The 15,724-nt window shown below is 44.2% G+C and overlaps 1 protein-coding gene across 1 annotated transcript in view; it reads right to left on the bottom strand.

The window, feature by feature from the left end:
* Window positions 1–15,724, bottom strand: part of LOC118278054 (uncharacterized) — a 35,693-nt gene that overhangs the window by 5,154 nt on the left and 14,815 nt on the right. The window contains exons 9-13 of the mRNA XM_050700063.1: window positions 9,180–9,466; window positions 8,056–8,269; window positions 7,585–7,796; window positions 7,066–7,251; window positions 6,283–6,625 (exon numbers count right to left, since the gene is read on the bottom strand). Of these exons, the coding sequence (XP_050556020.1) occupies window positions 6,283–6,625; window positions 7,066–7,251; window positions 7,585–7,796; window positions 8,056–8,269; window positions 9,180–9,466 (1,242 nt within the window). The remainder of the gene's footprint in view (window positions 1–6,282; window positions 6,626–7,065; window positions 7,252–7,584; window positions 7,797–8,055; window positions 8,270–9,179; window positions 9,467–15,724) is intronic.

The raw sequence follows: 15,724 nt of genomic DNA on the forward strand, positions 1-15,724 counted from the left end.
TACTTCGACGCCTAACCACACCTAACCACGCCTATTGAATTTATTTTAGTTTTAAGTTAGTTTTTATTCCTTATTTTTTTGGTATTTTTAAGTTGTAAATAATGTGTTAGTTTAGATTAATAATTAAAAACCTAGCTACTTAATTCTATGAAATAATAAAAAAAAGCTTTTGTCTACAGAGTATACAAATGCGAGCATTATGCATAATATGCATATATAGGAGGTGAGCCTACTGCCATACAATGGGCACAATTCCAGACTCCATGCTGCTACTGGGTATTTTTCGAAAACCGAAAAGATCTCAGTAAAACTTTGCCCGACCCGGGAATCGAACCCGAGACCCTTTGTCCGACAGTCGCACTTGCGACCACTTGACCAATGAGGCAGTCGTTATGTATAGGAACATGTAGGCTTCCTCAAGACCAGCAGCGCACTTCTATCTCCTCTGATATTGCGGATGTCCATGGGCGACGCTGATCGCTTACCATCAAGTGTGCGTCTGCTCGTTTGCCCCACTTATCCCATAAAACAAAGAAAGACAGAACGTTACCTACTTCTACACAAAATGAAGTTTTATTGATTTCATATTTCGCTGTATTTATTATTACGATTACAAGAACTCGATATATTCGTTTAAAACCACGCTAGTCGAAGTTGATCTATGAATAAGAAACCTATTTTTACCTAATGTTTACGCCGAAACTTCTTAGTTTCTTGGAAGTATTTAAAGGTACCTAATGCACTCGTCACACTGGTTCTCATAGACTGGTCTTAATACATGCAAATCACAAGTTGAGGAAGACAGATACAAAATATTTCACGTTGTTTCCTTACAAAATTTTGTTCGGAGAGAGTACGGGGGAATTACACCACTAAGGCTACCCACTGACCCACAACTTGATTCCCCCTGGTCCTTTCCATCATCGAACCACAAGAGAATCGGCGAGGCGTCACCATTTCTTGGTAGATATCCCAACCACTCGCACGAAGCGCTTCGCTTCAAGCTTCCTTGTGCGAACTGCTAGGAAATGGAACTCCTTGCCCAAGTCTGTGTTTCCTGATGGGTATAACCTGAGTGTCTTCAAAGCCCGAGTGAATAGGTTGCTTATGGGCAGACGTGCTCCATCGTAGGCCGCATTATCACTTACCATCAGGTGAGATAGCGGCCAAAAACGTCGACCCATCAAACGTAAAAAATTGAAACCTTGCCTCATCTAAATGTATAATTTCCTGCCCCAATTTACCTGAAATAAGGAAAAGTAAAAAAAAACCCATTACCTCTAAATCCATCATAAACTGACTGAGCTGCTCTCTATAATCTTCTTTATAAGGTAACAGTCTTAGTGCCGTCTGGATTTCTCTAGCTGTTGCACCCTGGGCACCTTCCATTAACATCGCTAAAGTAGACTTGATGCTGGCTGGAGACACCATCACGTTTCCACTCTTGCCTTCAGCGACATATCGAAGGAGGTCGATGTCAAAATAGTTTAGACGCGAATTGAAAACTTTAGCCAGCCTCGGTGGTATGTGGCAGTCTAAACTTTGGATTGATGCGAAGATTACAACTGGAATTAAATTAAGAAATACTGATTAGGGTCTTAACTATAGTGTCTATAAGAAACTTTGTCAAATGCAAGTTCAAAGTGAAATAATTTATTCCAATTAAACCTATTATAGGTACTTTTGAAAATTCAAAAAGAAAATATTTCACATTTAGGGCTGATATTAGCTGCGGACTGTTTATCGGGATTACCGGGGCTCTGGCTCGAAAAGCGAGAGTAGGAACGGGGTGGTTTTTAGTCACTAAGAGTCTAAAAATCGAACCATTAGTTTTCACGTGATGCCTGAACATACAGACAGACAGACAGACATACAGTCATACAGACAAAAAAAAATATTCACATTTTGATATTCACGGTTTGATATCGATCCAGTAACACCCCCTGCTATTTATTTTTTCAATATTTTCAATGTACATAATTGACCCTTCTGCGGATTTATTATATGTATAGATAAAAGTATTCCTATAACGTAATTCATCATAATCATTTCAGCTGTTTAGGCGTATAATTGTAAGAAACAAACAAGACCGTTTTCCTAACAAAATATTGGTTACGCTTTACTTATAACTTGTTAGCTAGCAAGCAGTAACTATCTTAAAACATATTTTATATATTTACAATAACTTTAAAGAACATGTCCATAAAGATTATTGCGTTAGAGAAAATACCGATTCTAATTATCTATTGAAAACAAAACAGCATCTCGGTCCCATTCAATCTTTGCATCACAAAAGAGGGACATTTAAGCAAATACTATTGATAAAACACTTACCAATGGCTATAGACAGACGCATTTTTCTTCCTGTTATTTATATTTATTAACACATAATTTTAATACACGAACAGGTAACGTCAGACCTCGTCTACCTCACGCACTGGCTCCGAAGTATATGGAAGTGTGGAAGACACAGCTGTGACGTAGCTGTAAGGTGACTAACGTAATACCTTTTAGTATTAAACACCAAACATGTTTAGCCTGATGGTATTTACGTCTAAAGGTGGTTTGGGTTTTTGTTGGTTGGTTTTTTGTGGTAATATCATGATCATTGGTTGATTTAGCGTCCAATTTTTTTTATTGAATGTGACAATAAGCTGACGGTCTCTTAACGGTACAGTTAAAACATAAGGGGCTAAGGGGTCTACAGCAAACATTTGAACTGAATCGAATGAAGAATCGATAAAATTGTACAGTTAAATTTGGACAGGTAAATCTTAAGGTGTGTAGGCTTTAACTATAACTCTGCCTCTGAACTGTGAGTCTAAATCTGCGACTAGAACCCTAATCAATCACGTTCGCGGTCACCGGACCCGTGAAAAAGTTATCCGTAAATATATTAATAACAGCATTTTCGCAATATTCATAATTTGCATGTGACACACCGGATAGACATGAAACACAATGCCATTTAATACAAATAACTATTATTGATACAATTTTATAATAGCAATCAAATTCAAAATTGTATTTAAAATTTAAAAAATGTTTAGCCTCGGAACTTTAGTAACAACTAGTGGTTGAAATTCGACCATATACGATTTAATTTACAATACCACTTAACATACGTTCAAGGATAATTTTTATTTAACGAATTGCTATTAGTTTTGTAAAATTCAAATTAATATATTCCGGCGCATCATGAACAGGAAAACAAATATGATGAGATAAGTACCTACTATGCATGGTAGTGTGTGTAATGTTTTATTTATTGACTAGCTTCCGTCCGCGACTCCGGCCGCGCGGATGTCGGTCTTCGCGTGGAAGTTTTATTTCTCCATTTTGTGTAACTCTGACAATGACATCTTATAAATATCTATTGGACCCAAATACGGCGAGGCCCATAATAATTAAGGAGATCCCTCTATTGAGCTACTGCTGTTGAGCAGAATAAAACTGAAAAATAAAGATATTTTTCTACGTATTTTTCCAGGATAAAAAGTATCCTATTTTATGCCCAGGATAATAAGGTATAAATTATGCTGAACTCGAACCGTTAGTTACATGTGATGCCTGAACATACAGACAGTCAAAAAAAATCACATATTTGGGTTTGGTATCGATCCAGTAACACCCCCTGCTATTTATTATTTCAATATTTTCAATGTACAGAATTGACCCTTCTACAGATTTGTTATAATATGAATGAATGAATAAGAGTGTTATAAACGTAAGAGTAGACAAAAATATAATCAGAAAGCTCCGAACTGCTAAGCTATCGGGATTTATACGTGTTATTGTGAGTCAATCATAAAAGATAGACATTTGCTGTCGTGGAATATTTTTTAAACAATTTTAAGGAGAACATTTCCGTTATACATGATTTCTGTGTAGCTTTAACCATTAAGACTGCACACGCGACGGAAGCTTAAAAAATGGAGTAAGTTCTCCAGTTTTCCCAACATTTCCCTTCACTGCTCTGCTCCTATTGATCGTATCGTGATGAAAAGTATACTATAACCTGCCCAGGAGTATGAAGAACAATTGTACCAAGTTTCGTTGAAATCTGTCGAGTGGTTTTTGTTTCTATAAAGAACATACAGACAGACAGACAGACAGACAGACAGACAGACAGACAGACAGACAGACAGACAGACAGAAAGACAGACAAAATTTTTTCTGATTGCATTTTTGGCGTCAGTATCGATCACTAATCACCCGCTGATAGTTATTTTGGAAATATATTTCATGTACAGAATTGACCTCTCTACAGATTTATTATAAGTATAGATTTAATGTACTTTATAAGCATTATTTTTGAAAAATATTAGCGTTCTGCACTTCTCCTACACATAAACTATAAGTGTACCAAATTTTATGCTCCTACGTCCGTGCAATTTTCGTAAAAAGCGTCCAAAGTTTTTTTATCACGTTTTAATATATAGATTTTCCTGATACAATCCGGTTCATGGCCTAATATGGATAAATATGGATGCATACAGACATGAATCATTATACAGAACTATTAATGCAACTAAAATAGTAGAGGAAAACATGTTTGGTGGATAGATGTGTTAAAACACTCTTTAATATGAATTTTTAAATGGGCAATACTTTTGGTCTCCAGGCAAACTTTAATTGGTCAGAAATATCGTGTCATAAATACACACACCGGCAAAATTAAGGAAACACAAAAAAGACAGTGATTTTTTCATTATTCGCTTCTTATTAATGTTTTTTCGATTTATTTTGGTTTAGATATTCAAAATCAATATGACACAATAGAAACTAGGGTTAAACATTAGATAGTTATTTACAGATAATTACAAAAAAAAAAAAAGAAATTTAAGTCGTTTAGAATTTATTGAATATTCTTTTTATTTAATTATCATAAATAATTAATTTTATTTATTTATTTAATTTTATCCTGGAATTCCAGACCAAATCTGCCCAATTTCTTCTATTATAAGTTATAATTCCCCTGAAAATACACTTTAGAGTCCCCCAAGAGATATTTCATCAAATCAATTGTACCAATATAGGTACAATTGATTTGATGTACGGTACCGTACCAATATATATTGCTAGGAATGACAGTTTTTAAGAGCCTATAAAAGCAAACGTCACTGGGTTGACAGGCCCATTTGCTCGAGAGTCGTCGAAGCGGTTACATCGCTCAAGGATCGTGAGACTTATATTTTTCTATTCTTATGTACTTTCTTATAATTTCTTTGATTATTTATGTGCAAATTGATTGTGTGGTGATTTGTTCTAGATAAGCCTTGCTTTTAGTAATTGTTATTTTGTTCCTTAAATTAAAAAAAGAAATGTTATTTTAGTTTTAGTTTGTAGAATGTTGTTTTTTTAAATACCCAAGCTTCTGATCGCTAATAATATGTTACCCTAAATAATTAACCAAGTCCGTTGTAGCATGTCATTTTTGTATTATTTAGGTACCTACATGTTAAATATTTTAGTTATTAATGAATAATGAAGTGTTACATAGTGTTACTTATGCATAGTAATAGGAATTGAATTAGATTACTAAAAAAAGACACTTAATAATTTCCTTTATATTTCGATGTTAGGTATGTCAAAATAATAATATAAAACTTGAAATTATATTACTCTATTCAAATTAATTAAATGACTAATCAACCGAAATAACTGGAAACTTTTTGGAACCAGTCTATTGAAGGCTCATCGTAGTATGGCCTCGTGGAATATTCTGCAGTCGGTACACTCGTAGACTGTGACGGATCTCTTGTTGGCTGACTTGGTTGGTCTGTTGGCTGACTTGGTTGGTCTGTTGGCTGACTTGGTTGGTTTGTTGGCTCAATTGGTTCGTCTGTTGGCTGACTTGGTTGGCTTGTTGGCTGACTTGGTTGGTTGGTTGGCTCAATTGATTCGTCTGTTGGCTGACTTCGTTGGTTGGTTGGCTGACTTGGTAGGATTGTTGGCTGACTTGATTGGTTTGTTGGCTGACTTGGTTGGTTTGTTGACTGACTTGGCTGGTTTGTTGGCTGATTTGGTTGGTTTGTTGGCTGACTCGGTTGGTTTTCAGGCTGACCTATAAAAATATATTTACTTAGTCGTATTTAAATATTTGGCACAAATAATTACTATCAAGAATTATGAAAGTAAAAGAAAATCAATATTGTTTGGTTACTCGCTTCTAGTTACATATTGTTATGTAGAAGGCACATTACAAATCTTATCCCTTTTTTCTTAGTCCCTGTTGCAAAGGGTTATTTTAAAATGCTACTATTTAACACAAATACGTACCAAACTTATTATTAGTAACAGCATCGCACTCTGTGGGCTCTTCAATCTTTCCCTCAAATAGGACGACACCTTTCTCATTGTCCCAAATGAAGAACATGAAGGGCCTATCAACACGAAGTGGTACAGAATTGTTGTAGATGAGAGGTACCAACTGATCAGCGGGTTGTACAGAATTGTTGTTGATGCGAGGTGCCAACATATCAGCTGTGGCTGCTGCAGCAATAGTTCCCTTCTCGTCAACAGACATGTAGACCTTATGGAATATGGTGTTCAAGTGAGCTTCTGCACCATCAATGATACCTGACAGGTTTGCAGCAGGAGAAAATAAAGTTGATATGTCCATCTAGAAAAAAAATTTGCTCAAAATTGAATTAATCAATTTATGAAATTATTTATCGCTCAGAATCTGAAGATTATGTAAAGATGTTTTTTTCAAAAACATCGTTGCTTGATACGGGTGCGTTTACAACGATACAAATTCACGGATACATGACACCCGGACCCGAAACAACAATTTGTAGATCACACAAAGAGTTGTTCCGTGCGGGAATCGAACCCGCCACACGTTGCGTGACAGCCGATTGCCCAACCACCGCGCCAAAAGGTTGTATAGTTTAACTATCGTCTAGCAATTGACCGCAGAAGTAAATACTGATAGTCCCAACACAAGTATTATTGAGTTTATATATTATTTCTAGTTGTATAAGATACACAAAGTCTAAGTAAATATAAAGTTATATAACGAACGTAATGTAGTATTTATTGTGTTAAAATAGTACTTACGTTCTTCAAAGGTGCTACCATATCGTCTCCATACACAACAGTGAACTTGGGCATCGTGAGGACGACGGGTGTAGGCTGCAACATATTGGATATCTTCAGCAATCCGATGTAGGGAAGATCACGTATGAGAGCCAATCCAGCATCACGGTCTTGGGGCATGAGGATCATCATTGAGTAACGCTTGTTCTGACAAAGAAAAAAAATATTTGTTAAATACGATAATTATGATAATTACAGAGATGAGAAAGATAAATAACACTGCAATTAATATACATACATTAAACAGTATCAGGAAAGACAGTGTAGTAAATAAACCCAAGTTACATGAAACTAGACGTGAATGACTCGAAACTTGCAGTAAATATAATATGTATGGCCATGAAGAAGCCCATGGCCGAGTTATGTAAGAAACAACAGAGGTGGGGAAACATAAACATAGATTACTATATCGTAACACCATGATTTATTTTTGATAACCCTTTGATAAGTAAGGTGTCGTAGAAATTTTTGCCAACTCACCTGGTACGGCAGTTCCAAGGCATGAGCTCTCAAGTCGTCCACGTGGGCATAATTGAGTTCTGCTTCCAAATTCATCATGGCTACGGTTTTACAAACACCGTTCCTGTAGAAACACTCTCCATGGGTTTTCTTGCGGTCGAACTCGTTGAGCCAAGTCCCATTAAAGTAGAGGGCACTTGTCAACAATAACTCCGTCTTAGGATTGATGTGGGCTGGAATGACAAATACAACAAAAGTAAGCAGAAAGTAGTTTTATACATACATAACATCCCGTCTGTCGATACACTGGTTCGATTCTCGGTTTGGAAAAAGTATATTGCCTAGCATAAAGATGATGGAAAACAGGTAAACCCTCCATTGCCATTAAAGGCATTATTGCCTGTCACACACCTTGTTAAGAGTATAGCACATTTCCTTAAGGTTCAAGGACGTTTCGGAGAGTACTGTATGGATATGAAACTGTTCCCTTACCTTGATCTAAAATAGCTGGGATCAAGCCCCCAGTTTTACTGTTCACCCAGCCATTGATCTCATCAGCGGCAGTGCGTGGATCATTGAAATCTAATTTGTTCACTTTAGAGAAATAAACACGTTTCGCCAACATTTCGTATTCTTTCTTCAGCTGCAGTGGTTCCGACACGAACAATCCGTTCGCATTATGTACTGTCACACTTGATGAGTTTATCTAAAACAGATTTTGTGGATTTTTAGTGTGAAATAATATTTTATTAGAGCAATTCAAATGACTGCCTGGAAGGTTTTTAGGGCATGACTGAAACTAAACCAGATTTATAACAGTATCGAAAAAGGTAAAATATTTTTATAACCTGCGATTAAACTATCATCACATCACATCACATCATCAACGAGGCGAGAGGGAGTGTCAGACTCTTACTAACTACAAACCACCCCGTTCCTACTCCTGCTTTTCGAGCCGGAGCCCCGGTAAACATGCTAGGTAGTCCGCAGCTCCGGATCAGGCATCAGCCCAACCAGTAGGGCTGATGTCTGATCGAGGCGCGCACAGAACCGGTAAGCACCTGCGTCAGGCGGTAGGTGAGGATGGCGTGGTGCCTCTCTAGCCACTCTTCAACCAGGGGACTTATCGCTGCAATGACAGCGAACCCAGATAAATGTGCCCTAGAATGACACTATTTAATATTCTAGTTCAGAATATGTGAATTTGTTGTCCTTTGGGTATGACCTGGGTGTCTTCAAAGCCCGAGTGAATAGGTTGCTTATGGCTCCATCGTAGGCCGCATTATCACTTACCATCAGGTGAGATAGCGGCCAAACGTCGACCCATCAAACGTAAAAAAAATTGAAACGATGCCTAATCTGCATGTCATGACTGCGTGGTTGGTGCTGTGACTGGGCAACTGGCTGCCGTGCAACGTGTAGCGGATTTGTGTGATCCACAAATTGTTGTTTCGGGTCTGGGTTTCATGTGCATGTGAAATTGTATGTTTGTAAACGCACTCACGACACAGGAGAAAATCCTAATGTGGGGCAACGTTTTATTAGAGAAAAAAAAACATGTATCATTTCCTGCTCCAATTTACCTGTAATAAGAAAAAGTAAAAAAAACCCATTACCTCTAAATCCATCATAAACTGACTGAGCTGCTCTCTATAATCTGTTTTATAAGGTAACAGTCTTAGTGCCGTCTGGATTTCTCTAGCTGTTGCACCCTGGGCACCTTCCATTAACATCGCTAAAGTAGACTTGATGCTGGCTGGAGACACCATCACGTTTCCACTCTTGCCTTCAGCGACATATCGAAGGAGGTCGATGTCAAAATAGTTTTGACGCGAATTGAAAACTTTAGCCAGCCTCGGTGGTATGTGGCAGTCTAAACTTTGGATTGATGCGAAGATTACAACTGGAATTAAATTAAGAAATACTGATTAGGGTCTTAACTATAGTGTCTATAAGAAACTTTGTCAAATGCAAGTTCAAAGTCAAATAATTTATTCCAATTAAACCTTTTATAGGTACTTTTGAAAATTCAAAAAGAGAATATTTCATAGGCCTGATATTTGCTGTGGACTGCTTATCGGGTTTACCGGGGCTCTGGCTCGAAAAGCAAGAGTAGGAACGGGATGGTTTTGGATGGATTTTAAGGCAATTTGTGTTTATGAGTATCTTTTCTCAAGTCAATCTTAGATAGTGCGTTGTATGAATAGTAACTTCTACGTAATAATCATCCAGTTGGCATTTTCTTAATAGAAATTAGTAGAGCTTGCTACCATAAGTAGTAAGTAGTGTTTAATCCTATACCTAATTGATTATTAGTTGTATTAGATTAATATTATGCAACTTCATATTAAGTATTGGATACAAATGTATTAATAATTGTATTAAGTTTTGTATAATAATCTCATTGAACTATATCTATCTTACTTACTAGTATCTTATCAAACACGACAGATAGATGCTGATACATCATATAATGAAGAGTGAAGGCGAAAGGGAAGAGAAGCACTGACCGAAGGAAAAAGTCTTGCCTATACAATACCCAAGAGTATTTTTTGAGGGGGAATCATCAAATGACATCTCCCGCCTTAGGCGAGGCGAGAGGGAGTGTCAGACTCTTACTGACTAAAAACTACAACCCGGTGACTTGCTAGGCAGTCCGCAGCTCCGAAATATCCAGGCGTGGACCGGTAACAACTATCTGGAATGATTTTCCGCCTAGCCAATGACTAGCTCGCCAAATTGAAGGGGGCGGTGACTCCCGCGGAGTTCGGGGCCCCTAACGGGTTCGCTATTAAAGCGACCGCTACAGGAGCCCGTTTATTGGAGGTCCCCGGCGCAACCAGCGGCCCGTCCGCTGACGCCTTAGCCGAAAGGCTTCGGGCGTGTCTCGGTGCGGACGAGGTTCGCGTGTCCAGGCCCACTAAGTGCTTGGATCTGCGAATAATGGGCCTGGACGACTCCGTGACGGAGCATGAGGTGGTGGCCGCTGTCGCCAGGACAGGAGGGTGCCCTGCTGATCAAGTCAAAGCAGGCACCATCCGTCCGGACAACTCGGGTCTGCGAACGGTGGTCGTGAGTTGCCCCGTCACAGCGGCCAAAAAAATTAAGGAGGGCAAAAGGCTCCTGGTAGGTTGGGTCTCGGCGCAGGTTAAGCTGCTCGAGGTCCGGCCTCTGAGGTGCTACCGCTGCCACGTGGGCCACCACGTAAGCGTTAAATGCACCTCGGAGGTTGACCGCAGTGACCGCTGCTTCCGCTGCGGTCAGCCCGGTCACAAGGCCGGTACGTGCACTGGCCCGCTGCACTGCGACGCATGTGCGGCGGCTGGCAAGCCGGCCAGTCACCGGGCCGGGAGCAAGGCCTGCTCCCCGCCTACCAAACCCAGGGGCAAGGGCAGGCCCTCCGCCGCCCCCGTCGTTTCCACCGCCGCCACTGTGGCAGTCGCCACTGCCACCGCCGCCGCGGTCAGCGCCGGCTGTAATGCCGCCAGGGAGGAGGTTGTAATGGATTGCCATTAATGCATCCATTCCGCCTCCTCCAGGCGAATATTAACCACTGCGCCGCTGCTCAGGATCTCCTGCTCCAGAGCATGGCGCAGTGGTCGATCAATGTCGCCGTAGTCTCCGAGCCGTATTTCGTCCCGCCCAGGGATCACTGGGTGGCGGACTTGGACGGCTCGGTGACCATCATCTCGTCGGCCGCCGCCGGTACCCCGACTCTCGAGAGCGCTCGAAGAGGCCGGGGTTGTGTCGCAGCACGGTTCGGAGAGATCGCTGTGGTGGGCGTGTATTTCTCTCCGAACCGAACTCTCGCCGAGTTCCACAACTCCCTTAGGGAGTTGGTCGCCGTCGTCGTCGGGTTCCGTTCCCTCCCCGTGCTTGTCCTCGGGGACTTCAATGCCAAAAACTTGGCTTGGGGTTCCCGGTTCACTGACGTTCGGGGTAGGATGGTGGAAGACTGGGCTCTGGAGACAGGCCTAGTCGTCCTGAACCGGGGTTCTGTCCCCACGTGTGTGCGGATGCAGGGCGAATCGGTGGTGGATATCTCGTTCGCCAGCCCCGCTCTGTCACCCCGTGTTGTTGACTGGCGCGTTATGGAGGAGGTGGAGACGTTTTCTGATCACCGGTACATCCGGTTCAACGTCTCCGCCGAGTCCGCGGACCCGCCAGTCAGACAGGCCCCATGTGGCCCGCGTTGGGCGCTAAGACAGTTGGACCGGGAGCTTTTCCTGGAAGCCGCAATCGTGCAGGCCTGGGTGATCCCACCGGACAGGCCTGCCGACATCGACGAAGAGGCAAGATGGCTCCAGGACGCCATGTCCAGAATATGTGACGTGGCGATGCCCCGGGTCCGGCCAGGTCAGCGCAAGCGCCAGGTGTACTGGTGGTCGCAAGAGCTGGCTGCTCTGCGCAATGCGTGCGTTGCTGCGCGCCGTCGGTACACGAGGCACCGCAGGCTCCGTATCCGCGCTCCAGACGCGGAGGTAAGAGAGGCGGAGTTGTACGAGGGGTACAAGGTGGCGAAGGCCGCCCTCAAGGCGGAGATTTGGCGGGCTAAGGAAGAAGCCCGCCGGACGATGCTGGAGACTCTGAACAGAGATCCATGGGGGCGCCCCTATCGGATGGTGCGTGATAAGCTCCGCACATGGGCTCCCCCGCTGACTCAGAGTCTCCGGCCAGAGGTCGTAGAGGAAGTAGTCGGCGCCTTGTTCCCCCGACTACAGAGGGGTTTCACCCCTCCATCCATGACTCCGCCCCCTGCGGTGCCCAATGCGGGCCACAGTGACGACGACGGCGACATCGTTCCGGAGGTGACCGAGGCAGAAATGAGAGCGGCGGTGCGCCGGATGGGCGCCAAGAACACCGCCCCAGGACCCGATGGCCTACATGGCAAGGCGTGGGTCCTGGCCTCGGAGGCTCTCGGGCCTCGATTAATAGGTCTCTACAGCGCATGCTTGGAGAGGGGCCAGTTCCCACTTCAGTGGAAGACGGGAAAACTGGTCCTCGTGAAGAAGCCGGGGCGCCCTGCGGACTCTCCGTCCGCGTACCGGCCCATTGTGCTGCTCGACGAGGTGGGAAAAGTCTTCGAAAGGATAATTTCGAACCGCCTCGTCGCGCACTTGTCCGGAATTGGGCCGGACCTCGCGGACGGCCAGTTCGGCTTCCGCAGAGGGCGCTCCACGGTGGACGCCATCATGCGCGTAAGGGACCTCACGACGGGGACTGCAGTGTCCAGGGGTAAGGTCGTAGTGGCGGTGTCTCTGGACATCGCCAACGCCTTCAACTCCCTACCCTGGAGCTGCATACTGGAGGCACTCCGGTATCACCGGGTGCCTACCTACCTCCGTCGTATAATCGAGGCTTACCTGACAGACAGGTATGTCATATACCCCGGTCACCAGGGCGAATGGAAACGGCGAGAGATGTCGCGCGGTGTTCCACAGGGTTCGGTTTTGGGACCGCTCCTGTGGGATATCGGTTACGACTGGGTGCTGCGCACCGACCTCCCGAATGGCGTCGGCGTAATATGTTACGCCGACGATACGCTAGTGTTAGCGCACGGGAGGTCGCACCAGGCGGCGGCCAACTTAATGGCGAGAGCGGTTGCGACAGTTGTTGACAGGATCCGGCAATTGGGACTCGAGGTGGCGCTCCACAAGTCCGAGGCCATGTGCTTTCATGGCCGCGGGAACGCACCACCTCCGGGTGGGTCCCAAATAACGGCGGGAGGAGTTTCCATCGGCGTCGAGACGACGATGAAGTATCTAGGACTCGTCCTCGACAGTCGATGGAACTTCGTGGAACACTTCCGACGTTTGGCTCCTAAGTTGGAGCGGACGGGGGCTGCGCTTAAGCGGCTCCTGCCAAACCTCGGGGGGCCAAATGCCTCCTGCCGGAGGTTGTACGCGGGGATCGTGCGGTCCATGGCCCTCTACGGCGCCCCTGTGTGGGCGCCGAACCTGATGCGGCGGCCAGCTCGGGCGCTGCTCACGTCTCAGAGGGTCATGGCCATCCGGGTGATTCGTGGATATCGCACGATCTCCGGGGAGGCGGCGAACCTCCTTGCCGGATTACCGCCGTGGGATTTGGAGGCGAAGGTGCTCGCGCGCGTCTTCAGTCTGCGCGCCGACGCGTGTCGCCGGGGCGAAACTCCATTGCCGCGCCAGATAAGTGCATGGCGGGACGAGCTCCGGCGCGATCTCATGGCGGAATGGCAGCAACGACTGTCGCAACCGAGGGCTGGGCTCGCTGTCATCGCAGCGGTAAGTCCCCTCTTTGAGGAGTGGCTAGAGAGGCGCCACGGCGTCCTCACCTACCGCCTACGCAGGTGCTTACCGGACATGGGAGTTTCGGTAGGTTCCTGTTCCTTATTGGGCGGGAGGAAACGCCCGGGTGTCATCACTGTGAGGACCGCCCGGAGGACACGGTAGAACATACGGTGGCGGTGTGCCCTGCGTGGGCTGAGCACCGCCAAGTCCTCAGGGATGTGGTCGGCGACGGCGACCTCTCGCGCCCGGCACTGGTTCAGGCCATGGTGCGGAGCGAGAGGGACTGGGATGCCGTCTCCTCCTTCTGCGAAGCAGTCATGCTAGCTAAGGAGGAGGCGGGGCGCGTGAGAGAACAAACCTCCTCACGCCCCAGCCGTCGCGAAAGACAATCCGGGCGTAGGGGATCCCGAGACGATCTCCGGCCACCGTAAGTGCGGGCCTGCGGACGGCGAGCAAGGGTAGCTCACCGCCCGAACAGAACCAGACCCGTGCGTGCGGCGCGTCGCGTTCCGCGCGCGCCTCAAAGAGCCATCAGACCACCACAGATGGGGCCCAATAGGGCTGATGCCTGATCCGGAGCTGCGGACTACCTAGCGGGTTTACCGGGGCTCCGGCTCGAAAAGCAGGAGAAGGAACGGGGTGGTTTTTAGTCAGTAAGAGTCTGACACTCCCTCTCGCCTCGCCCAAGGCGAGAAAAGTCATTGGATGATTTTCCCCCTCAAAAAAAAAAAAAAAAAAAAAAAAAGCCAATGACTAGGACTAATTCAAAAATCTGACTTACAACCTAACCAGCAATAAAAATCCCTCTCCTTTAGAAAATATACCAATACGCTCGTTGTCTAGGATATCAAAAATATGGGAATGTCTGAACTGTTTATTCATAAGTAAATTAATGTTGATTCCACATGATCAACAAATTGCCATTATTGTTACCATTGTTATTGACACCGGTTTTATTTCGAGAAGGTCATTCGGATGATATAAAAACCGTTTTCCTACGTTTCTTAAATAAATCAATGACGCATGAAATTTGGGTTTGGAACTCTATTTGAAAGTATTAAAATATATTCTACAATAAAAGTATCCCTATAACGTAATTCATCATAATCATTTCAGCTCAGCTCAGTTCAGCTAAACAGCTGTTCATATTCTACAATAAAAGTATCCCTATAACGTAATTCATCATAATCAGTTCAGCTCAGCTCAGTTCAGCTAAACAGCTGTTCATTTTCTAACAAAATATTGGTTACGCTTTACTTATAACATGCTAGCTAGCAAGCAGTAACTAGCTTAAAACATATTGTATATATTTACAATAACTTTAAAGAACATGTCCATAGAGATTATCGCTTTAGAGAAAATACCGATTCTAATTAGATATCTATTGAAAACAAAACAGCATCACGGTCCCACTCAATCTTTGCATCACAAAAGAGGGACATTTAAGCAAATATTTTTGATAAAACACTTACCAATGGCTATAGACAGACGCATTTTCTTCCTGTTATTTATATCTATTAACACATAATTTTAATACACGAACAGGTAACGTCAGACCTCGTCTACCTCACGCACTGGCTCTGAAGTATATGGAAGTGTGCAAGACACAGCTGTGACGTAGCTGTAAGGTGACTAACGTAATACCTTTTAGTATTAAACACCAAACATGTTTTAGTCTCAGGGTATTTACGTCTAAGGCGCTGGCTCTACGAGCGAGAGAATCGCGGCGATATTATCGTCGTGTCACGTATTTCTATACACTCTCTATGAAACCGTGTCCTCACGGCGATATAATCGCCGCAATGCGACGAGTGGCAATGAGCGCGCGAAACGTCATTACCACGTCGCTAGCCCGCCGCGCGCTCGCGACGAGCACGCAGCGGGCGCGCTGTCAA

Source organism: Spodoptera frugiperda, chromosome 18, assembly GCF_023101765.2.
Source record: "Spodoptera frugiperda isolate SF20-4 chromosome 18, AGI-APGP_CSIRO_Sfru_2.0, whole genome shotgun sequence".
Taxonomy (NCBI): Eukaryota; Metazoa; Arthropoda; class Insecta; order Lepidoptera; family Noctuidae; genus Spodoptera; species Spodoptera frugiperda.